The sequence below is a fragment of the Macrosteles quadrilineatus genome, unplaced genomic scaffold, assembly GCF_028750875.1.
Source record: "Macrosteles quadrilineatus isolate MER2022 unplaced genomic scaffold, UCM_ALF_1.0 Scaffold_1__1_contigs__length_201487025, whole genome shotgun sequence".
Classification (NCBI taxonomy): Eukaryota; Metazoa; Arthropoda; class Insecta; order Hemiptera; family Cicadellidae; genus Macrosteles; species Macrosteles quadrilineatus.
In genome coordinates this window covers 29,539,820-29,566,473 of record NW_026542594.1, presented here as the reverse complement: position 1 = coordinate 29,566,473, position 26,654 = coordinate 29,539,820, and the positions used below count along the sequence as shown (strand labels likewise).

Here is a 26,654-nt window from a genome sequence, read left to right as displayed (position 1 = left end):
TGAGCTAAACTAGTAGTAGCAGCTAGTGAATAGACGCTACCAAAATAAGTGTGACAGGAAAAGTAGCTGCTATTTCAGTAGCTGCTACTAGGTAGCTGCTAGTAAGTAGCCAAGTGTGACACAGGCTTAAGAGGGCTCTAAACCTATCCCGAACGGCTGAAAAACACACCTCTGTATTACTCAAATTCTGAGCTTATTAAAGCACTTATCGACTTTCGGTAAACGGCAAAATGTTTCTCATGAAATAAACTAGGGTATTAACATATTTTAAGGTATTTAACTTTTACGAGACATATTTTATTCAAGGTTAAACTTAATGAAAATTGGTCATCTTCTTCTACACAATCCTTAAACTTTTAAAACAAAATTAGAACGTTTTTCCGTTTTAAATCCTTTATTAGTTTATTGAGATGATTTCCCGCTAAGTAGAAATGCATAAAAACCAACAGTTAACTCATAAATTGAGGAATTTGTGAGGCTTGTTTATGAAAATCGCTTCGCAAAACACCCCGTACGAAGGACGCTCTGGTGAGCGTTGATGGAACTATCACCACCGAGGAGATATTCGTCAGTGTTGCCAACCTGTTTCTCTGCCCATTGGGACGGGTGTAGTTCCCCAGAAAGGCCCATTGTGTCCTTGAATCAAAATAATAGACACAGTATTTGTTACTCGATCCATATCGTAATTCTTGATAAATGGCTAAGTCAAATTACATTATATTCGGAATTATACCATTCAGAAAATAATAAAATCGATATCGTAAATAAATATGATTAAACCTAATAAATGGCAATACACCAAACATTTGAATCAAATTAGTCCTTCCATAATTTTTTATATTGTCAGTTTTGGTTTTACAATAAAAAGTATAACTTCAATAACAGCTGGATTTTAAAGTTTGCAATCACTATTTTATGTGCGTGCAATCGGTTATTTCTGTTATTACAACTTAGTACATGGAGGCCAAGTCTTGTTTGGTTTTGGTTAATTGGGTTTAATCCTTACAACTATACCGATTATTAACTAAAGCGATTAATCGTAAGCAGAATTTTATAATTAACAAAAACATTATTATTACTGAATTAATAGTTCTCTGTTTTATACAAAAATATGCATTGAGTTGTGACAAAAACATTATTGAGCTGTGACGGGAATTACGTAAGTAATTTAGTCTTACATTAATAATAGGCAACCAAACAAAAATAAAATACACTTTTATGATCTCTCGTAGTTTAAATGCATCTTGAACAGATATTTTCTCCTCTCAAGTCATTGAAACCCGTTGTTCGTCTTTTACGGTCACCAATGACAGCAGATCAAAATATGATATACAAACAAAACTAAATTAGTTTCTAAATGGCTTGTGACAAAGATTTTCGCTTTTTGGCTACTACTTTTGAATAAATTGTGACTCTGTTTTTTTAATTGTGATTTTGCATAACGGATTGCGGTAATAGTGCTATGCCAATTAAAACCCTCAGATGTAATTAGTTTACTTGGAATGCCCCAGTACTTCGTGGATTAAATTTGGTGGGAGAGGGCTAAGTAAAATAATCAGTATTTTATCGGGACGATTTTCCCCTATACCGAGTAATCTTTGCTCAATGTATCAACTGATCTTTTTCCCTTAGAACCCTACTGTATTTTTTCACTGAGCTATAATTCTAACTGGAGGTAGCACTGAATGTCAAAGATGCGTGTCGCCAGCCGCCATGTTTGCGTGAGGTGGGTGTCCATAAGAAGCCATGTTATTGCTATGACAAAAATACTCACTGCTATGCAACCTAGTTATAAGAAGCCATGTTATTGCTATGGTAAGAAAACTTAATGCTATACCAACCTAACAAAATCAGCGACTCGCTTTTGACAGACTTCTGCCATGGCAGTGCTACCTCCAGTTATAATTTTAGCTCAGTGTATTTTTTAATTTGCTAGTATACTGTGGATGGCTTGTAAAACACATGTGCCAAGTCTGTTGTTTACTTTGTCCTTGTTCAACCAACTATTACTTGACAACCCACAAAGGCCAATGTAAAATTGTTAAATGAGTTTTATTGTGAAATACGAAATTGGTTGGTAGTGTGCCACCAATCACGTTTTTAGGTGTACAAGTCCCTAATTTCAAAATTCAGTCAAAATCCTTCCGCTGGATTTCGAGATATATATTTACAGACCAACAAACATAGCTCGTATTAATTATGGGATAAGTTGTTACACAGATATTAAAAGACGTTTCTGTGCTAGGGGGTTTCTATGGACGTAAAGTGGCAAGGAGGAGTGTCACATATTACGCCCATATATTATAAATTTAGGCTATTATATAATATACTACTGTTATGATCAACTGGCAATTTTACAGCACTTTGCATCAGTCCTCCGCCACTATGCTCATTGCAATGATATGCAGAAAAAGTAAATGTACTGTAATCAAATCACATTATAACCAATAATCAGGATTTAATGTTTAATCCTCCTAGATTATAACTAACGCATACAGGATTATGATTTTTCTGGTTTTTTAATGTCTAGGCTACAAGTTAAACAAAATATAACGAATTATAAATCGTTACCAAAAGCAAGCTGTTTTATATTAGTTTTCGTTAACCGTATAGTAACACTTGTTCATTAACAATCATAATTAATTGTTACTCATCGCGGATAACATAACTTGGCTAAGCATGGCTTCAGCCAACTTAATCACTATTTGTTTGTGACATTTTCAAAATGTACGCGATTAGATAATATGCGTTACCCATGGCGACAGCCGCACTGATTTCCAAGAACACTGAGCCGAGAGGCGACCCTTGGGCCGAGCCCGAGAGCAAGGGTGAAAGTGTGAATATGTACAGGCTAGGCTTATGACTTCCAGGAAGATCATTCCCTGCAACATATCTTTGTCCACAAACCTTCAGTTCGTCAGTTATTAGTTGTTCTTGTGACAGTGATAATGCCTCCAGTTTGCAAAAAGACTCGTGGCTTTCCCTCAGTGAAAAAGAAGCGGAAGAAACGCGGTAATATTGGACCAAGGAGTGCACCTCTAAGGTAAGAGTATTCAAATATTCACAATTTTGTATACATATTTTACTATCTCTATTAATAGTGTAATACAGTTAAATTCGTTTAATATTTCAAGACGCAGTTGTGTATGTTCAAGTCAATTGTATACAAAGCTAAACATTTTCTAAAATAGATATAATTATGTAAAAAACCATCAAAACAAAGTATTGTAAAATATTTTTACGCCACACTACATTATTTTGACGAACTTCCCACGCAAGGATTTAGTCCAGAAAACAGCTGTTTGCCGCCAGCTTAATCAAATGGGGTTTAATTGCGTAATACTGTTCTGCAATGAGTTTTACCGGACACCAATCAGCTGATTATACTGTATTTGCGTGGCAATGATTGGTGATATACAAAAACATAACCTCTCTTAGGTTATGACTGGTGATGTTTAGTCCTTTAGTTGGTGGAAATATATAAGGATTTGTACGAATTAAGTACTATGGCGTAAACTATCGTACGTAACTCGTCCCAAATGTGTGTACCGGACTCGTATGGTTAGGCCTATCTTGCACGGGAACGACCACACTCGTCCGGTAAACATTTATTTTCAGGACTAGTAACGCAATATACTATTACAAATCTATTAAAAATACTATATGACGAGGTGTTTGTCATATTTTAGCTCTTTTTCTTATGTCGTAAAAAAGTGGACCTAGAAATATGTACTAGAGTTTGCTATTGCTATTTAAAACAGTATGTTTTTTACGATTTACCGTAGTACTCATGGTAAGACCTGGACCCGGGACCAATTTAATTTTTAATTTTGAGGTCCCTAGAGGCCAAAAACAACATTCGTTCAAAACTCAAGGTTGCCACCATAGTGAGATGAAAATATTAATGCAGAATTCATGGTTTTAATTTGTAGTTTAAAAAATACATGGTACATCCGCTCATTGTACAATTGAGTTTTGCTGATTTCAGAATTTGGAAGTATAAATAAATAAATTTACGTAATAGATTCAGTTTCTTTGTGTGTTACTATTGAATAACACATCAAATTCAACCATTTTTGAGTGATTTAAGTTGAAAACAAAAACAGGTCCAATTATCATATAAGTGACATATTGTAAATTTAAAATTCCCATGCTATTCTTATGGAGAATATTGTAAAATGTTGTAGTTAGCTTGCTTATGGATATTTTTATCAAACTTGGCAAATTTATTTATTTTATACTGAGCTAATAATATTTTCCTTTTATTTACTTTTATTTCCAGGTCAAGCACAGAAAACGGTGAAATTGTGACTTCAAGAATGATCAACGACACCTTCAAACCACGACATAATGACCATTCATACTGCAATTATGGTCAGGGGGAAGAGGGAACCAGACTAACCGAGACAGATCTAGCTGATCGCGAAATGTAAGTACAGTATAAGCACAGATGACAATACTGTATTATTTTACAACTATTGCTGGTTAGGAAATATTCCCAAAGAAAATCATAGATTTGAATTATAAATATATTGCCATTGTTCGGGCTAAATTCCTAAATGTTGGCGAATACTTATAACAATTATTTAAGAAAAACTTGAATGGCTTATTTTTGGTGTTGCTGTCGTTACATTTTAAATTGCATAAAAATATGCCTATTATAAATAAAGTGTATAAATCATATACAGTATTCATGTTTAAAATTCAACAAAGACTACTGGACAAAATAAATTAGTCAATTTCATAAATGTATGCAATGTTTGGCTTATAACTTAATAAAAAAGAACGATTTAGGCGGGGAAGACACTTGTTCAAAAATAGATACAAATTATGTTTTTATAAGGAAGGAGAATATTGTAAAATGTTGTAGTTTGCTATGTTGATCATTCTTGGTAAATTTATTGATTTTATTCTATGCTATTAATATTTTCCTTATATTTACTTTTATTTCCAGGTCAAGCACAGAAAACGGTGAAATTGTGACTTCAAGAATGATCAACGACACCTTCAAACCACGACATAATGACCATTCATACTGCAATAATGGTCAGGGGGAAGAGGGAACCAGACTAACCGAGACAGATCTAGCTGATTCTTTTAACCATCGTGAAATGTAAGTACAAGCACAGATGAAAATATTATTTACCTAACCCGCCATAAGGAATGTATGGGGACTGAAAAACGTCTGCATTCTATCAGCTGTTACTTATTTATTTGCAATGTTTACATTTATTCCGAAAGTCAAGGTTGGTAAATAATGTTTCAAAATGAGTTGTTTGTTTAATTAAAGTTGTGTTATTGATTTAATCATTATTTTACCATTGTATTTCATCGGCACATCAGAAGCAACTAATATACGACTCCAACGGAAGGAAAACCAAGATATAAAACAAGAAACACTGTTAATTTTAAGTAACATAAAATTGATAATTTTAAAAACATATTTCGAATATTTGTCTTTTTATATATTGTAGTCTCTATTAATAGGGGCAATTGCCCCTGCACGCCACTAGTCATGGATTTGAATTTGATATATACTGTATTACCATTGTTCGGGCAAAATTCCCAACTGTTGGCGAATACTTATAAAAATTATTTAATAAAAAATTAGAATGGCTTATTTTTAGTTGTGCTGTCGTTACATTTTAAATTTCATAAAAGTATGCCTATTATAAATAAATTGTGTAAAATCATATACTTATGTTTAAAGTTCAATAACCAACAAAGACTACTAGACAAAATAAATTAGTCAATTTCATAACTGTATGTACAGTCAGACACCCCTATATAAGAAGGCACTTCGCCTAGGGCAAGTCGGCTACTCCCGGGGTGAAAACGCTCCAAACGCTCTACCATCCTCGAAGTAAACTTTGGGCCTTCCTTATACTCGACCACTCACCCGGCACTAATCGACTTAGTGGGACCGTGCGCACGGGGTATTGTTTCCCACTCAGAAGCGTATAAGCACGTGTCAGTGATATATATTTTTTTAGCCTAAACCATAATGTGTGTTATATATTTTTAATCCAACGGAGATCTTCATTTGTCCTAATTGAAAACACGAAGGTATAGCTTAAGCAGAAAAACTTCAATTATAATAAATACACAAGCTATAAACAAATTATAAATGAAATAACAATATAACGGCAATCTAACAAATGATTTATTACATTGTTGAATGCAATAAAGAATGGAATAAATGAAATCGAAGCCACTTTGTAACGTTTGGCTTACAACTAATTAAAATACTCCCGCCGCAGCAAACCTGCAGACTAAGCGAATTTCCATTTTACTGATTGGATTTACACTGAAATGTCTACTTAAAAATATAACATTTATTCCCTATTTAATGTGTACAATTTTTCTGTGTCATTGGCAACCTTATTTTTTAAGGCAGATGTATTTATTTTTATAAATAAATTCTTTTTTTCTAAATCAGCTAACATAATATAAAAACACCTTACAAAAATAGTATTAGTCCTTCTAGTTAGGTCAACTTGAAAGTGTCGGGGGGGTTAAGTAAAAATGTAATCAACACCTATTTATCTATATTTCACAAAACAAAAACACAGAGTTTTAATTGTAGTTATGTGATTTTATTATTAACAATGCACTTTGTAATGTCATTCATTATTTTCATTTACTAATAAAGGCATTTTTTAATTACAGAGCGGGCACGAGCACACCATTCTCAGTTCCAGCTCGCCGGAGGCTGATAATGGAAGATTCAAGCAGCAACAGAGACGACGCCCATGAAGACAGCGAAGCTCTTATACCCCTCGAGGATATGGAACATTCAAACTGTAGTCGATTGGACGCCAATGACCTTACACTCGAAGGACCTATCCCGCTAGAAGACATGACCAATATTTGCAATGACACTCCAGTGCCACTTTCTGTAACAGGTCGCCGGATCGTTGACTTGGCATCGTTTTATGGGCAAATCAAAGAAATTGACAATCACAACAAAGTGATGGGTTGTTCCATTAGTAACTGCAACATAATAAAGGAAAAATGTTACGGGCTGCGGTCAAAATTTACTTTGAAGTGCAACATGTGCAATATGCAATTCATATTGTCTACTGAGGACGATAGACGGGAATCAATGGGCATAAATACCGCGAGTGTTGCTGGTGCAATGTGTATTGGGATTGGCCATTCCCAGCTACAAGAACTCCTCTCTTCAATGGAAATTCCAGCAATGTCTGCTGTGTCATATTCTGGATACCACGACACGCTTTCTAAGGGATGGGAAGATACTGCGCTCGAAGAGATGAAGTCAGCGGCAACGGAAGAAATAGCACACGCCATCGCCGAAGGTCAAGTTACCCCGGACGGAACGCCGATCTTGACCGTTGTGGCCGACGGGAGCTGGGCGAAGCGGTCCTACCGGACAAACTACAACTCTCTGTCTGGAGTGGTAAGTTTTTGTCATAAAAATTACTGTCTTCTAACTTTCAATGACTTAAACATTGAATTAACTTAAACTTGAATTAAACTTTGAACATTACATTTTAACTACTTAATTTAATTTTTATAACTATTTAACAGTTTTAACTATTTAATTTAAGCAACATGTTTACAAACACTTGTAATACCTTAAATAAGTAAATTATCAAAAATTCGCCAAATATCACAAAATTTTTTTATATTAAATTTAAGGAAATTAAAAGGAAGATTTAAAATGTGTGTGCACTAACAATGAACTAACAATGAAGGGCGTGAAACTAGTTGGTCTGGAATATGCTCTAGAAAAAAAATCCAGAAAAATGTCTCTAGATTGTACAAAATTATAGATGCCCTTAGAACATTGTAGATCATTCAGGAGTGTTTTTATTACTATATAAGTAGGTCTTGAATAGTATAAAATATTCCTCCCACTAATGATGTTATAACCGCCATTGTATTTTGATACGGGTATCGCGGGGTTTGCTGCTAGTCTTTTAAAAACGTTGTCATTAAATTATAGAACATTTTAAATTTTTTATGCAATAATCCAAAAACTAAATATAAGCTAATCGTACTTTGTAGCAAACCTACTTGTTGCCTCACTCGAGAAACCACTCGCGTGAGTCAATTGCTCACTTTGCTCACTAGTTGCACAAATAACTAATTCCATATATGTTCTATTTTTAATTGACATAAAACTATTACCGTATGCGAAATCCATATTAAAAGAACAAGAAATAATCTCAATTTCTGAAGAAGTGGTACCGCAATAGAACAATTATCTGTAATTGGTTTTTATTTTGTAGTTTGCCTACGATTTGTTTTCCCTAATCACCACCATCACTTAATACTTAATAATTTATTGTATATTTTTATTTGGTCATATTTTACGTTTTTTCCACAGGCAGCAATTGTTGGCTTCAACACCAAGAAAGTTATTTTCCTTGGAGTCCGCAACAAGTATTGCACTGTATGTGCACGAGCTGCCAAGACTGCTCGCCCCCCTTCGGAGCATGCCTGCTTCAAGAACTGGACTGGGAGTTCACCTGGTATGGAGACAGATATAATACTGGAAGGTTTTTCACGCAGCATGGAGATGTACGGCGCCATGTACGGCAAAGTGTTAGCGGATGGTGACTCCAGCGTGTATGCCACTCTCTATGAATCAAGACCCTATCCGCATTTAACAATTGAAAAAATTGAGTGTACAAACCACCTGCTCCGAAATTTTTGTAACAAGCTCAAAGAAGTCGGCCAAAAAACCAGTTTAGGACCTAAACCATTGAGAGATGTTGTAAAAAAAAATATTCTTCGTCTGCGAACTGCAGTAACAAAAGCAGTCGAGCATAGGAAAACAAATGACTCGGAAAATGTCAATAATGTTTCAAGTTTGATGAAGGATATAATAAACAGTCCTAGTCATGTGTTTGGCGAGCATCTGAAATGCCGTGAAATTGGGTATTTTTGTGATGGTCCAAAAGACAACGAAAAGAACTATGTGCCAGAATTGAAAGAAGCTGGGATTTACACTGAAGTAATGTCAACAGTAGGGAGCCTTGCCGACCATGCCAGAAGTTTGATGATGAAAATGAACAACAACACTGCAGAACATTACAACTCCATTGTAGCAAAGTTTATCGGTGGGAAGAGGGTCAACTTTGCTCTGAAAAGATCCTATAAAGCTAGATGTTTCGCAGCGGTGGTGTCTCATAACAGTCAACTTCCTTTATACAAACTCCACAAGAACATGTACAGTAAAAGCCCAGGGAAGATTTTAAAAAGACACCAACTAAAAAAGAAAAGAATACTGGAACAACGGGCCTTAAGAAGGATTGCAAATCCTAACAGGAGGAAACAGAGACAGGTTCCTGCTAAAGAAACAAGTGACGGAATCAGACACTATGGAGGAGCTGCGATGAAAGCAGACTTGCCCGAAGAAATCTACCAAATTAAAAAACAAATATTTCTAGAAGCTCTCCAACGTACTGAAGAGGAAAAAATGAAGTTGGAACGAGGGACGCTGTTACAGGCTGGGAGCGGACTCTGGAAAGAAGAGAGGAGAAAACTTTTGACTGCGTCAAATTTTGGCATTGTATGCAAAAGACGGAAAAGTACAAGCTGCGCGGGACTCGTAAAAAATCTCTTGTACCGTGATGTACAAACTCCATCAATGTTTTATGGAAGGGAAAATGAAACGCAAGCCCTAACGGCGTTTGAAAAGAAGACTGGCCTCACCGTAAGCAAGTGCGGATTGTTTGTTGACAAAGACATTCCGTACCTCGGCGCAACCCCAGATGGTCTTGTAGGAGATGATTGCATCGTCGAGGTAAAATGCCCTGCATCTTGTAGTGAACTGACACCGGAGGAAGGGATTCTTAGGAGGAAATTTACATTTTGGGATGTAAGTAGGAATAAAACCGAGGTGGAAGCAATTAATAAAAAACACAATTATTTCTACCAGGTCCAAGGTCAGCTCCACATTACACAACGTAAATATTGCTATTTCGTAATGTGGACCCCTAAAGGAATGCGGATGGATGTTATAGAGAAAGACGACGAATTTTGGGACAGTCACATGAGAGACCAACTTCAAGATTTTTACCTGGACTGCCTGCTGCCTGAGCTTGTCGATCCTAGGCAGACAAGATCGATGTCTATCCGCAATCCTCAGTACATACTCGAGGCCATGGAACAAGCCAAATTAAAGAGGAAATAACCAGACGTATCTCATCCGGCTTTTTACATTTTAAATCCTGTTTTGTTTATTTGTATTTGTATATTTTTGTGTAGGTTATACTGTATCATCTTCAGGTATAATATTTATTTTATTTACTGTATTTAATTTGGGTTTAACATCATAAGGGTTGTTGTATAGTTGATTTTTAATACGCATTTTGTATAGGTAGTTACATATCAATGTATTTGTATATTTTACAGTTTAAAATAATTTATTTTATTATTTGTCGTCTACAGTACTAGAAAATTATTTATTAGTTCCTAATTCTTCGCAAAAGCTGCTATAAACTGTAAATATTATTATTATTATGTGATATAGCCAGTTTGTGCTGTACACTATTTCCGTGTGTACGTTTGATGAACAGTATTTCATTTTAGATCCTGCATTGTATATTTGTATTTGTTTATATTTGTTTTACCGGTCTTCAGTAATAATTATATCGTAATAAACCATATCCGTATGTAGGTTGTACTGTATTATCTTCTTGTGTAATATATTTGATTAATTTTGTTTTCGAAATCCTAAGGTTTGTTTAACAATTTATTCATCAGTATTGTATCTTGTATTGTACGATTGTACTTCTTATTCACGGGATTTCATTTTGTATAATAAGAGGTTTCACAATGTTGGTCATACGTCCCATTTTCTTTAGATGTATAGTAATGTACTTAATCTTTTCTTTTTACTCATAACACTGGTCGTTTACATTTTAACGCATAACTTTTTTAATGAAACATATTAATTTTTATTTGCAATGTACTAATTTTGATTTACTCACTTTGTGATTCCAGGGACATGATACAATACAAGCGTAACATAATTACTTGTGTCTTGTTTGGCTTATTCAACCATGTTTAGTTATATCCTTTAGTTGTTTATAATACAGCATTATTCGTAAATATAATTGCTATGTCTGTTTGGTTCATTACATGGAACACCTTTATTTTATCGGAACAAATCAATTTGATGCATATTACTAATAAAATCTTGGTTCAACTGTATGATGTGTTCATTTAATTATCCATCAAAATATATTCTTGGCAAAAAATGATCTGATATATTATTCGAACGTAGAGCACTAAGATAGAAACGTTGTTAAATCTTATGGAGATAAATTTAATTTTTTACTTTTCTTAGATTGTTTTAAAATATTCACATTTTACAATTTCTATTATTTCTTTAAGTGGTACGACAGCTGTTATTATTGGTATAGTATAACATTTTCTATAAAGTAAACAGTTAAAATTTAAACCAGTAGATACATGAATGCTCTCTCTATTTAATACGTTTCCAAAATATATTTGTTAACAGTTTCTATATTTTTGGATGATCAGCGCTAAGCGATCGTAATAACAAGGGCAAGTGTGAGTTCGGAACGACATCCGACCATTAGTATTTATGTAGTAAAGTGAAAGTCTGTGAGCTATGGAAGACAAGCGCAGCGAGGTGGCGGACGGGCAGCAGTTTGTGTTGTTCAACTCCCACACGATTCCATACATTCCCTTGGGGGTTGGTAGCAATGTCCAAAACCGGTTTAAGGGGCGGCTCGTTCAGCGCGCCACTGGCGATATATGGAACTATGTGGGCTGTTGGCTAAACACAGAAGTTGTACACTTGAGTAGCCACGCAAGTATAAAGCCCACTTAACATATGGTACGTAGGCTGCAACTGATAGTTGATCAAGCTGTACTGTTGAAAGTTTATTTTGGATGCTTCCATAGCATACAATTATGGTGAGTTCATGGGGAATAGTCCTTTGGTGAAGCGTATATTTTTGCTTCAAAAACGCATAGTAAGAACAATTGCGAAGAGAACCTTATACTTATCACATTGTAATTAAACCGATTTTTATAAAACTGAAAATACTCACACTGCCAGCTATGTTGCCACACTGCCTAGTTATAGAAGCCATGTTATTGCTATAATAAGAAAACTCGCTGCTACACCAACCTAACAAAATCAGCGACACGCTTTCGACAGACTTCTGCCATGGCAGTGCTACCTCCAGTTATTATTTTAGCTCAGTGGTGTTGATGCATAGATAAAACATACTTTGATGTAAACTATATTGTTTTGTCTGGTTTTAACCATTTTTAACATGAAATTACATTATTTATCATCGTAAAAACTAAGTGTCAGCAACAAAATAAACTCATCATCAATCTGACATACTTTTTCCCATTAGCTTGTCAACAACCCTAATCATGGGCAAGCGTAGGAGAATAAGAGAGAATGAGAATGAAAATGATTTATTTTTTCCTGAAAGCATAAAAATGTACGGTACAGGGAAAAGTCAATTCTAGACGCGGAGAGCGGAAAAGCAATTAACATGGCTCCGCTTCTAGGAAAACAGTAACATTAAATTAAATTACCTAAGACAAGAGGAGTCCGCTCTCCTAATCCCTCTCTCCGCGCACCGCTTCCGCGCCTAGGAAAACCCAGCTTAAGCCTGCAACACACCATGCAGAGAAGAAAATAAAAATCATTAACCATCACAATGGACACACATTTACTAAAAGAACTTATACTTACGTACTTGACCAGGGGAAATTAACAAAAAAAACTCTTTTAAGGAGTGAATCCCCTTTTTAGCGAATTTCCCATAATAAGCTACAGATTTTAGTACTCATGATAAGACCTGGACCCGGGACCGATTTACTATTTCATTTTGAGGTCTCTATAGGCCAAAAACACGAAGCGTTCAAATGCATATATGTACTATCTGTAACCCGCGGGCTTTGCCCGTTTAACTTCTTAATTTTCAAGATGATTTCGTTCGCATTGCTCCATCACGTCCTGACGTCCTGGTTGAAGTTCGTTCGCTACCCTCACTCACCTTTTGGTTGCAAATTAGCTGTTGTCATAAATGTAAAAGAAATAATAGTGCTGCACCCTGTTGGTAATCCTTGTAATTTTAATGCTATATTGAACATCATAGAACAGAACCAACTTGTTTAATTGAAACAGCTGTTAAGATTCCATTTCTCATAAGGTTAACATGGGAAACTCCAGAGCCACTGGGGCGGAGCCCAGAGGTCGGAGGGTAAAATCCTTTCTTATTGAGCGTCTACTACCCAAAAGGAAGATGCCTGCCAAGTTTCAGGTTCCTAGGTCTTATGGTTTCTGAGATTTCGTGATGAGTGAGTGAATGAGTCAGTGGTATTTGAGCTTTATATATATAGATATTAAAAAATAATATATAAAATAACATAATTAGGGTATCCTTTTAAAACCACAGCCAACTTTTACTCCAGGCCGCGGCCTTTAAAGTGGCAACATCGCAAGTAGGGTTGTAACAGCTGTTTTGTTTGGAGGCAGCTATAATGGTATTTGTGTATTTTTTATAATACTAGGTGGCGTTCGCAGAGGCATCCACAAAATTGAGCGGAGTCATCAAGGGTTCATATTATATTGTTTTTGTCATACTGCAGTAAAAACAGTAGTTTTTAATGCATGCGTTGCGGGTCTAAAGTAGCATTTTTATTCTCTAGGGAGTAAAAATCGTTTTTAGCTTCTATGGAGTAAAAATCAGTTGTTGCCAACTCAGTTGTAAATTTCGATTGTAAACGATTGCATGTATCGATTCGTGCTTCGTAATCATTTTAACCTACACAGTCTACAGTCTCTTCCCATAGAATTTTAGTATTGCAGATACATTAATAAATTCCCACACTCAACATTGCTCACCTTTACTACTTCCTTCACGACCCCCTACGTCGTGGACCTGTTTCCCTCTCTTCTCATTGCATTTTAGGATTGCAGATACATTAATGTAATTGCCAAAGACAGTTCCCACACTCTGCACCGCTAGCCTTACGATTGCTACGTCATAGACCTGTATCCTTCCCTTCTCATAACATTTAAGATTACAGATACATTTATCTAACTGCCCACACGGTTCCCCCACTCTGCACTGCCAGCCTTTAATACTTCCTTCACCACGTCCTCCGTCGTGGGGATTATTTCCTTGCCTTCTCATAGTATTTTAGGATTGAAGATACATTAATCTAACTGTCACAGACGATTCTCACACTGTGCTCATACTAGACGTTTTCCTAAGCCACTTCCTACGTCGTGGACCTGTTTTCATCACTTTCCATATCATTTTAGTATTTTAGATACGTTAATCTAATTGCCACAAACATTCCCCACACTCTGCACTGCTAGCCTTTACTACTTCTTTCACCATTTTCTATGTCGTTGGGATGCTTCCATCCCTTCTCGTGGCATTTCAGCTTTGCAGATACATTAATATAACTGCTACAAACGGTTTCCAGTTCCCACACTCCACACTAGAGATGTGCCAAGCAGTTACTTGGCCGAAACAGCTGCAGCTAGTTCCAAGGTCGCCGTGGAACTCGTTCCAAAAGCAGTTCCAGCTGCAGCTAGTTTTGCCCGCTGCAGCTGGTTTTCCCGCTGCAGCGGAGCTATGGCTGTGGAACGAGGCAAAAGGGCGGATGAACAAAATCTCAATTTATTACCATAATTTGAGACGGATTAGTTTAAGCTGTTCTTGAATTAGAATGAATATTGTTTTAAATAATGCAAAATAGCGACTGTAAAGAAATCAATATCATGTTTTGGAAAGTAATTAATTATTTTAGTTTGTCTATCTAGGGTCTAAAAATAATACGTGACAAGGCCGGTATAAATTATTTTAGAGGCTCTTCATATTATGCATTTATTATTCATATTATACATTTTTTTATTGTTAAAATAATATTATTCAAACACCTCTTACACTAACTCTTAATATAAAATTCTAAAGTTAATAGCGAAAAAATCCTGAATTAAGTTAAACACAAACAATTATCACGATACTGATTACTGAGGAAGATATAATTAAATTTGTATATATTATGAGCACGACTTAACTGGGACTGATGTACTTTTATTTAATTCCTGCCTGAAAAAAATAAAAAACAGGAAATGAATTTCTATTAAGGCATGTCAACCATATCCGCTAATCGAACCTTTGTAGATTAGACCAAATAAGTCAAAACGCATCAGTTGCACAGGCTAGAACTTGATGTTTAGTGAGAGTATTAATAAACCAGCTGCAGCTGTTTTGTTGTAACTAACTGTATGTGTTTTACAAATCCAGTTACTCCGGAACTTATCTTTAGAAATTTACAAAAAGGCTGCAGCTGTTTGTGCGGAACTACATTCAAATCGTTCCACCGAGCTGCAGCTGAAAAAGTAGTTCCAGTGGAACTGGAACTGGATTGTGGTTCCGCTTGGAACGGTGGAACGAGTTCCACTCTCGGAACTTTGGTTTAATGTAGTTCCAGCTGCAGCGACACATCTCTACCACACTGCTCACCTCCGTCGTGGGGATTATTTCCTTGCCTTCTCATAGTATTTTAGGATTGAAGATACATTAATCTAACTGTCACAGACGATTCTCACACTGTGCTTATACTAGACGTTTTCCTAAGCCACTTCCTACGTCGTGGACCTGTTTTCATCACTTTCCATATCATTTTAGTATTTTAGATACGTTAATCTAATTGCCACAAACATTCCCCACACTCTGCACTGCTAGCCTTTACTACTTCTTTCACCATTTTCCATGTCGTTGGGATGCTTCCATCCCTTCTCGTGGCATTTCAGCTTTGCAGATACATTAATATAACTGCTACAAACGGTTTGCAGTTCCCACACTCCACACTGCTCACCTTACTACTTCATTCACCTCTTCCTACGTCCCGGACCTGTTTTCCTCCGTTCCCATAACATTTTAGGATTGCAGATCTCTTAATCTACCCGTCATAAACAGTTCCCACACTCCGGACAGCTCGCCTTGACTACTTCCTTCGCCACTTCCTACGTCGTGGGCCTGTTTCCCTCCCTTCCCATAGCATTTTAGGATTGCAGATACCTTAATCTAATCGTCATAAACAGTTCCCACGGTCCGAGATGCTTGCCTTTACTACTTCCTTCACCACTTCCTACGTCACGGACCTATTTCCCTCCCTTCCCATAGCATCATAGGATTGCAAATACCTTAATCTAATGGTAATAAACAGATCCCACGCACCGAACAGCTCGCGTTTACTACTTCCTTCACCACTTCCCACGTCGTGGACCTGTTTTCCTCCCTTCCCATAGCATTTTAGGATTGTAGATACCTTAATCTATTCGTCATAAACAGTTTCCACACTCCGGACAGCTCACCTTTACTACTTCCTTCACCACTTCCTACGTCACGGACCTGTTTCTCTCCCTTCCCAAAGCATCATAGGATTGCAAATACCCTTATCTAATCGTCATAAACAGTTTCCACACTCCGGACAGCTCGCCTTGACTACTTCCTTCGCCACTTCCTACGTCGTGGGCCTGTTTCCCTCCTTTCCCAAAGCATCATAGGATTGCAAATACCTTAATCTAATCGTCATAAACAGTTTCCACACTCCGGACAGCTCGCCTTTACTACTTCCTTCACCCCTTCCTACGTCACGGACATGTTTCCCTCCCTTCCCAAAGAATTTTAGGATTGCAAATACCTTAATCTAATCGTCATAAACAGTTTCCACACTACGGACAGCTCGCCTTGACTACTTCCTTCACCACTTCCTACGACGTGGACCTGTTCTCATCCCTTACCATAGCATTTTAGGATTGCAGATGCCTCAATCTAATCGTCATAAACAGTTTCCACACTTCGGACAGCTCGCCTTGACTACTTTCTTCGCCACTTCCTACGACGTGGACCTGTTTTCCTCCCTTCCCATAGCATTTTAGGATTGTAGATACCTTAATCTAATCGTCATAAACAGTTTCCACACTCCGGTCAGCTCGCCTTTACTACTTCCTTCGCCACTTCCTACGTCGTGGACCTGTTTCCCTCCATTCCCAAAGCATCATAGGATTGTAGATACCTTAATCTAATCGTCATAAACAGTTTCCACACTCCGGACAGCTCGCCTTGACTACTTTCTTCACCACTTCCTACGACTTGGACCTGTTTCCCTCCCTTCCCATAGCATTTTAGGATTGCAGATACCTTAATCTAATCGCCATAAACAGTTCCCACGGTCCGAGATGCTTGCCTTTACTACTTCCTTCACCACTTCCTACATCACGGACCTGTTTCCCTCCCTTCCCATAGCATCATAGGATTGCAAATACCTTAATCTAATGGTAATAAACAGATCCCACGCCCCGAACAACTCGCGTTTACTACTTCCTTCACCACTTCCCACGTCGTGGACCTGTTTCCCTCCCTTCCCATAGCATTTTAGGATTGTAGATACCTTAATCTAATCGTCATAAACAGTTTCCACACTCCGGACAGCTCACCTTTACTACTTCCTTTCACCACTTCCTACGTCACGGACCGGTTTCTCTCCCTTCCCAGAGCATCATAGGATTGCAAATACCTTAATCTAATCGTCATAAACAGTTTCCACACTCCGGACAGCTCGCCTTGACTACTTCCTTCGCCACTTCCTACGTCGTGGGCCTGTTTCCCTCCCTTCCCATAGCATTTTAGGATTGCAGATACCTTAATCTAATCGTCATAAACAGTTCCCACGGTCCGAGATGCTTGCCTTTACTACTTCCTTCACCACTTCCTACGTCACGGACCTATTTCCCTCCCTTCCCATAGCATCATAGGATTGCAAATACCTTAATCTAATGGTAATAAACAGATCCCACGCACCGAACAGCTCGCGTTTACTACTTCCTTCACCACTTCCCACGTCGTGGACCTGTTTTCCTCCCTTCCCATAGCATTTTAGGATTGTAGATACCTTAATCTATTCGTCATAAACAGTTTCCACACTCCGGACAGCTCACCTTTACTACTTCCTTCACCACTTCCTACGTCACGGACCTGTTTCTCTCCCTTCCCAAAGCATCATAGGATTGCAAATACCTTAATCTAATCGTCATAAACAGTTTCCACACTCCGGACAGCTCGCCTTGACTACTTCCTTCGCCACTTCCTACGTCGTGGGCCTGTTTCCCTCCTTTCCCAAAGCATCATAGGATTGCAAATACCTTAATCTAATCGTTATAAACAATTTCCACACTCCGGACAGCTCGCCTTTACTACTTCCTTCACCCCTTCCTACGTCACGGACATGTTTCCCTCCCTTCCCAAAGAATTTTAGGATTGCAAATACCTTAATCTAATCGTCATAAACAGTTTCCACACTACGGACAGCTCGCCTTGACTACTTCCTTCACCACTTCCTACGACGTGGACCTGTTCTCATCCCTTCCCATAGCATTTTAGGATTGCAGATGCCTCAATCTAATCGTCATAAACAGTTTCCACACTTCCGCCACTTCCTACGACGTGGACCTGTTTTCCTCCCTTCCCATAGCATTTTAGGATTGTAGATACCTTAATCTAATCGTCATAAACAGTTTCCACACTCCGGTCAGCTCGCCTTTACTACTTCCTTCGCCACTTCCTACGTCGTGGACCTGTTTCCCTCCATTCCCAAAGCATCATAGGATTGTAGATACCTTAATCTAATCGTCATAAACAGTTTCCACACTCCGGACAGCTCGCCTTGACTACTTTCTTCACCACTTCCTACGACTTGGACCTGTTTCCCTCCCTTCCCATAGCATTTTAGGATTGCAGATACCTTAATCTAATCGCCATAAACAGTTCCCACGGTCCGAGATGCTTGCCTTTACTACTTCCTTCACCACTTCCTACGTCACGGACCTGTTTCCCTCCCTTCCCATAGCATCATAGGATTGCAAATACCTTAATCTAATGGTAATAAACAGATCCCACGCCCCGAACAGCTCGCGTTTACTACTTCCTTCACCACTTCCCACGTCGTGGACCTGTTTCCCTCCCTTCCCATAGCATTTTAGGATTGTAGATACCTTAATCTAATCGTCATAAACAGTTTCCACACTCCGGACAGCTCACCTTTACTACTTCCTTTCACCACTTCCTACGTCACGGACCGGTTTCTCTCCCTTCCCAGAGCATCATAGGATTGCAAATACCTTAATCTAATCGTCATAAACAGTTTCCACACTCCGGACAGCTCGCCTTGACTACTTCCTTCGCCACTTCCTACGTCGTGGGCCTGTTTCCCTCCCTTCCCAAAGCATCATAGGATTGCAAATACCTTAATCTAATCGTCATAAACAGTTTGCACACTCCGGACAGCTCGCCTTTACTACTTCCTTCACCACTTCCTACGTCACGGACATGTTTCCCTCCCTTAACAAAGAATTTTAGGATTGCAAATACCTTAATCTAATCGTCATAAACAGTTTCCACACTCCAGACAGCTCGCCTTGACTACTTCCTTCACCACTTCCTACGACGTGGACCTGTTCTCATCCCTTCCCATAGCATTTTAGGATTGCAGATGCCTCAATCTAATCGTCATAAATAGTTTCCACACTCCGGACAGCTCGCCTTGACTACTTTCTTCACCACTTCCTACGACGTGGACCTGTTTTCGTCCCTTCCCATAGCATTTTAGGATTGCAGATGCCTCAATCTAATCGTCATAAACAGTTCCCACACTCCGGACAGCTCGCCTTTACTACTTCCTTCACCACTTCCTACGTCACGGACCTGTTTCCTCCCCTTCCCATAGCATTTTAGGATTGCAGATACCTTAATCTAATGGTAATTAAAAAAATGGTATTAAACATATCCCACGCCCCGAACAGCTCGCTTTTACTACTTCCTTCACCACTTCCTACGTCGCGGAACTGTTTCCTTCCCTTCCAATAGCATTTTAGGATTGCCTCAATTTAATCGTCATAACCCGTTCCCACACTCCGGACAGCTCGCCTTGATTTCTTCCTTCACCCCTTCCTACGTCGTGGACCTGTTTTCATCCCTTCCCATAGAATTTTAGGAATGCATATACCTTAATCTAATCGTCATGAAAAGTTTCCACACTCCAGACTGCTAACCTTTACTACTTCCTTCACCACTTCCTACGTCACGTACCTGAAGCTAGTGTCGTCACTTGATTATATTTATGATCCATACCGTTTCTGTTCTAATATCCGTGGAATAATGCTATCAGCTATTTCTTTATTTGCTGCATTCAAAACAGCTGATCATATGTCTTTGTTTATGTGTCAAATACTGCTTCCATATAAGGATTACATTGAAACTTTGAGACCCAGTGGGGCGGATTCCTGAGAGACTTTTTTAACGCCATATAGATGTTGGCACTCACCGATATGGTCTTTATCACCATGCAAAATTTGAAAACGATTGATTCAGCCGTCTAGGAGGAGTTTGCGTATTACGAAATGCATAAGAGTCGACGTATAAGAGCTTCGCTCGCTTCGCTCGCTCCGCTCAATGAAAGGGCTATGAAATATTTACTGCACTTTAAATATACAAAAATACCCCCGCGGCAGCAAACCTGCCGACTAAGCGAATTTCCATTTGTCTGAATTGATTTTCAATTAAATATATTTTAATAACATTAGGTTTAACGAGTACCTAGGTCTGCTGCTACAAGGAAACTAATAAAGTGTGTTTTTGAGTAAAATATTGATAGCTTAGTACAAAATAAATAAATTTGCCAAATTTGATCAAAATATATCCATAAACAAGCAAACTACAACATTTGACAATATTCTCCATAAGAATAACATGGGAATTTTAAATTTACAATTCTTTTAATTTCTCGGTTACTAATAAAGCTGGGTTTTCCTAGACGCGGAGTCGGCCAGCGGAGAGCGGACAACGGAGAGCGGACTCAGCTTGTCTTAGGTAATTTAATGTTACTGTTTTCCTAGCAGCGGAGCGGAATGCCATGTTAATTTCAATTCCGCTCTCCGCTGTCCGCTCTCCGCTGGCCGACTCCGCGTCTAGGAAAACCCAGCTTAATCGAACAAAAATACTTTTATAAACTAAATTATTTGTTTTTTTAAGCTCTTTAAAAAGGTTTAAAGAGAAATTGGGAAATTTTGTGTTTTGAGGGTCAAAAGTGAGAAAAACCAAATTTTACCCCATAAAATCCCCCGTAAAGTCCCGTTCCCATGGTCCGATCATGCTGGTTCGCGAACTCATTCAAGTTTATCCCGCTTTACACCTTTTAAACCAAATTTCATGAAAATCGGACAAAAATTAGTCAAGTTATTGCATTCACGGACGTATATGTATGTATATATGTATATATATATATATATATATATTTGAACGAATGGTATTTTTGGCCTTTGGGGAAATCAAAATGAAAAAGTAAATCGGTCCCGGGTCTAGGTCTTACCGTGCCACCTAATAGCTACTTCCCTATTAGGGAAATTCGCTAAAAAAATACATTTTCAATTTAAATATTGTTTTCGTTTTCAATTCTATATGTTTTATTTCAATTTTAGCAAATTTCCCATATAGGGAATAAGCTATTACCGTAGGTCTCATGGTAAGACCTAGACCCGGGACCGATTTACTTTTTCGTTTTGAGGTCCCCAGAGGCCAAAAACACCATCCGTTCAAATTCATATATATATATTTATATATGTGTCCGTTAGCGCGATAACTCGAACAAAATTGATCCGATTTTGATGAAATTTGGTACAAACGTGTAAACCTACATTTATTCGAACGAGTTCGCGAACCAGCATAATCGGACCATGGGATCAGGGGTTTATTGGGGGTTTTATGGGGTAAAAATGGGGTTTTCTCATTTTTGACCCTAAAAACTTTAAATTTCTAAACTTCTCTCTAGACCATTTTGAAGAGCTTAAAAAAACAAATAATTTAGTATATTTAAGTGTTTTTGATTGTTCATTGACTACGGAGAAAATTAAAAAAATTGTAAATTTAAAATTCCCATGTTATTCTTATGGAGAATAAATAAACTGTTCTAGTTTGCTTGTTTATGGATAAATTTTAATCAAATTTGGCAATTTGGTTTATTTCATACTAAGCTATCAATATTTCAATTGAAAAAACACACCTCAACATCTTCCCCGTAGCAGCAAACCTAACTACTCACTAAAATTAATGTTATTTAAATAGGAAATAAATCTGAAAATTTATAGGGAATATTTTAGTAGAAATCAAGCCGGGTAAATGGAAATTCGCTTAGTATGCAGGTTTGCTGCGACGGGGGTATTTTAATATATTTATGTTCATAAATATAAATTTAAATTAATGATACGCGAATTAATGAGCTGGTGTCATACCTGTCTGCCATGTTATCTTATGGGACGTCTGGCGATAGACAACACTACTTGCAACGTTGCAAATTCGACCCAGGTTTTTGACCCATCCCCGCCAAAAAAATGTATCTTGTTTTTTGTTCAAAATTTGCTTATATAAACTATTTAATCAATGTACTCAACTGATTATTGTGCTTTTCATGCTAAATCTTTATTATTTTGTGTTCATATGTTTAGGCGCCATGGGATGTTTGGAAGTGATATTATATACATTTTTTATTTAAATATTATTCACTAAAATATATTATTGGAACATATTTTTTAAATATTAAATAGATTCAAAAACATTATATTTTTTATATTTAATATATTTTAAATATTATATAAAACTAGCTGGCCCGACAGACGTCGTCCTGTCCTATTGTGGTTTTATATCACATGCTCGTTCATTTTCAAGATGAGCTCGTTCGCATGGCTCAATCACGTCCTGGTTGAAGTTTGTTCGCTACGCTCACTCACCTTTAGGTTGGGCTCTTTCGCTGCGTTCACTTGCCTTCAGGTTAGCTCGTTCGCTACGCTAACTCGCCTCCAGGTTGAAGTTCGTTCACTCACCTTTTGGTTGCAAATTAGCTGTTCTCATAAATTAAAAAAAATATAGTGCTGCACCCTGTTGGTAAACCTATTAACTTTTTAATGCTATTGAACATCACAGAATCAAATTGTTTAGCTGCACCAGCTGTTAAGATTCTTTAATTCCATTTAAATATGAGTACTCACAAGGTTAACATGGGAAACTCCAGAGCCACTGGGGCGGAGCCCTATTTGACGGATCTGCACCAAACTTCACACAAACCATCCTTGAATAATGCTTAATAATGCCTCAAAGTTTCATTACAATCTGTTGAGTGGTTTTGGAGTCCATAAAGGACAAACATACAAATATACAAACATACATTGGATTTTATATACAGGGTGTCCCGGAACTCTCTACCAATATTTTAGGGCATTGTTCCTGGGTAAGAAACATATCTAAATATCATACTTAAATTGTCCGGAAGTCATTATTTACTCAGATAGCCGCCATTTTGTTTTTTTCACTTATTAATTTTTTTCTGAAGATTGGTTAAACATACGAAGTTGAAACTTTGCACAAACATTTATGACAACTAGACAAAGCTACAAAAAAATTATGACGATTTTTCAAATTCATAAAACAAAATGGCGGCTGTTTAAAATTTTGTTTCTTAAATTACTCGAAAACCGTTGATTTTACAAAAATTTTACAAGAATAACTTTTTTAAGGCAATTTTATTACAAATCGATCGACACCTTAATCTTTAAGATCGGACGAGTATTAACTGAGATACCGGTATGGCAGTTTTAGTGATACGTGACCGCTTTCAGCATGCGCTGCAACTAATATCCGGCGGTCACGTATCACTAAAACTGCCATATCTCAGTTAATACTCGTCCGATCTTAAAGATTAAGGTGTCGATCGATTTGTAATAAAATTGCCTTAAAAAGCTATTGTTGTAAAATGTTTGTAACATCAACGGTTTTCGAGTAATTTAAGAAACAAAATTTTAAACAGCCGCCATTTTGTTTTATGAATTTGAAAAATCGTCATAACTTTTTTGTAGCTTTGTCTAGTTGTCATAAATGTTTGTGCAAAGTTTCAATTTCGTATGTTTAACCAATTTTCAGAAAAAAGTTAATAAGTGAACAAAACAAAATGGCGGCTATCAGAGTAACTAAGGACTTCCGGACAATTTAAATATGATATTTAGATATGATTCTTACCCAGGAACAATGCCCTAAAATATTGGTAGAGAGTTCCGGGACACCCTGTATATAGACTAGCTGAACCCGCGGACTTTGCCCCGCTTAACTTCATAAGTATTCGCATGGCTCAATCACGTCCTGGTTGAAGTTCGTTCGCTACGCTCACTCACCTTCGGGTTGGAAATCGTTCGCTGCGCTCACTTGTTTTCAGGTTAGCTCGTTCGCTATGCTTACTCGCCTCCAGGTTGATGTTCGTTCGCTACGCTCACTCACCTTTTGGTTGCAAATTAGCTGTTGTCATAAATTTAAAAAAGTCATCCCTTTTATTGTTTATAATACAGTACTTAGATAAAGGTTTTTATGTTTTAATATTTAACATTGAAGAATATAAACGTTGTTAAGTGCACAGGTGTGCTGCGATTGGGGTTTAATACATTTGGACTTATTCAAAAGTAAAATAGTTTTCTGTGCTGCAATCTGTAGAAACACTGTGGCACTATTTCAAATCATGAATAACTAGTAAACACGTTGCTCGAAATCGAGCAATTGCAAAGAAGTTATTTAATCATAATTTCCGATGAGTTTAAAAGACTTTGAAATGAAAAATAACAGCAATTAAAATATACAGCTGATCAAAATGTAAACAATCATGTTCTTCATAACATGGGAACTTTAACAGCCACTGCAAAACAAATTATAGCTACACAAAACAACGATAAACGCACAAATTTAAGTTACAATCATGCTAACACGATCCGTCTTGGGGGTTATGTTTACACAAACTCAAATAGTAAATAAATGTACTCAATGCGTTTCATTGAATTGAAAAATAAATAACCATCGATCTCTATGCAAATAACATCAATTAAATTATACAGCTGATCAAAATGTAAACAATTATGTTCTCCATAAGAATAACATGGGAACTTTCAAAGCCACTGGGGCAGAGCCCAAGGGACACTTTCAAAAATGTAAGGCCAGTTTGCAAATCTACGCGACACGCTCTTTCCAATGAGACGTCAATGGATAAAATCGGTTAAGAAATGGCAGAGGAGTTCAACCGACAAAGTTTCATGTAGCGTATTAATTATATAGACTAGTGTACATGTTGCTCGAATTCGAGCAATTGCAAAGTATTACAGGAGTTATTTCAAAACGATTAACAGTCATATTTACAATGAGTTTAAAAGAGTCAACTCAAAGATTGCCGGTGTGTAACTCAGACCATGTTTATCTTCGTTATTGATAAACATAAAGCATTCCGGTTGTTTTTCTCCTTCTCAAAATGCCTCGCTGTACAGGCAACTCAGTTCATTGATAGAAGGTCAATTGAGAACGAAAAGTCGTTTTAGGGTAATCAGAGCCGTCTTTATAAAATGCGAGGCCTGGGGCAATACATAATTGCGAGGCCTTGTTTAATCAAGCTCACCGGTGGGTCTGGGGGGTACGGAGTATCCCCCAGCTGAGGGGGGGGGGGGTCTGGGGGTCCCCCCCGGAAAATATTTGTAAAATTATACTTGTAAAGTCGTCATTTTAAGCACTTTGACGAAAAAAAATTAATACTTTACACTCTGAAAATGGGCGTGAATATTATTGCTAATTACACATATAATTGTTCCAATTCCAAAGTGAATATCATAAATATTGTCCACGAAGTTCTTTACAATAATTAATAAAAAAATGAACACTTCTCTTCACTGTGGATTGTCGTCCCGTCACTTTGTAAATAGTAAATGCTCATAGGCTAACTTGTTTATGTACTTTTTGTCAATATAGGTTTATTGTGTTTTCGTCAGTTGGTCTGTAATGGGGGGTTTAAAGGTAAAAAAATATTACCTATAATTGTCAACGAGTTTTTAATAATAAATTAAAAGAGGTAGTATCATTACAGTGTAATTGATTCACAGTATTACTTTTTACTTTAATGACAAATATTGTTATAGGTTTATGTTTATTGCGAAATGTGAGTAGTTTACAGTCAGTCTTATCCACGCTGATTATCCATTCAATCCAGTAAACATTTACATCTGTAAATAAATTGAACTTAATTAATCATAGGTACAATAGAAGTTTAATGGCACCAGTACCAGTAAGAGTAAGCGTTTGACTCACTCACATTCACCGGGGTGGCTGCCGCGAGGCTCGGGTTCTGTCATCGCCGCCGAGCTGCCAAACGTTGTTTGATATTCTTTTGTGTTTTAAATGTCGTTTGTAGGTTTTTAATCGATACAACAATTGATATAGGCTAATTCATAATAAATAAGACATATTTAGGCACATGTATCTGTCTGTCCTTTATTTTTTTATTTTCATTCCAAAACATTAACTTATTTCTAGCGATAGTAAGGCCTCTCCGGCGCGAGGCCTGGAGCGGCCGCTCCACTCGCTCCACCCTAAGGACGGCGCTGAGGGTAATGTTAGGACTCATTTATAACCTAATAGTTGAGATTGTCCAGGGTCAGGTGCTGACTGTGATGAGTTAAGCCTGTTACGCGCCATAGTTCTGTAGCTGCAGTCGTTATCACGATTACGCCTAATGTTGTCGTCGCGTCGGGGGCATTT

General features: G+C 37.4%; 1 protein-coding gene across 1 annotated transcript; it reads left to right on the top strand.

The window, feature by feature from the left end:
* The first annotated feature begins 7,019 nt into the window (after positions 1 to 7,019).
* Positions 7,020 to 11,148, top strand: LOC129005927 (uncharacterized). The gene is made up of 2 exons (XM_054434967.1): positions 7,020 to 7,420; positions 8,354 to 11,148. The coding sequence occupies exons 1-2, from the start codon at positions 7,055 to 7,057 to the stop codon at positions 10,163 to 10,165; spliced, it is 2,178 nt and encodes a 725-aa protein (XP_054290942.1). The 5' UTR covers positions 7,020 to 7,054; the 3' UTR covers positions 10,166 to 11,148.
* Positions 11,149 to 26,654: the final 15,506 nt, after the last annotated feature.

Bases quoted from the DNA above. Each gene is read 5' to 3' on its own strand.
- LOC129005927 (XM_054434967.1), top strand. From the start codon at position 7,055: ATGTGCAATATGCAATTCATATTGTCTACTGAGGACGATAGACGGGAA. The intron at 7,421-8,353 runs GTAAGTTTTTGT...TTTTTTCCACAG, and splicing joins ACAACTCTCTGTCTGGAGTG to GCAGCAATTGTTGGCTTCAA.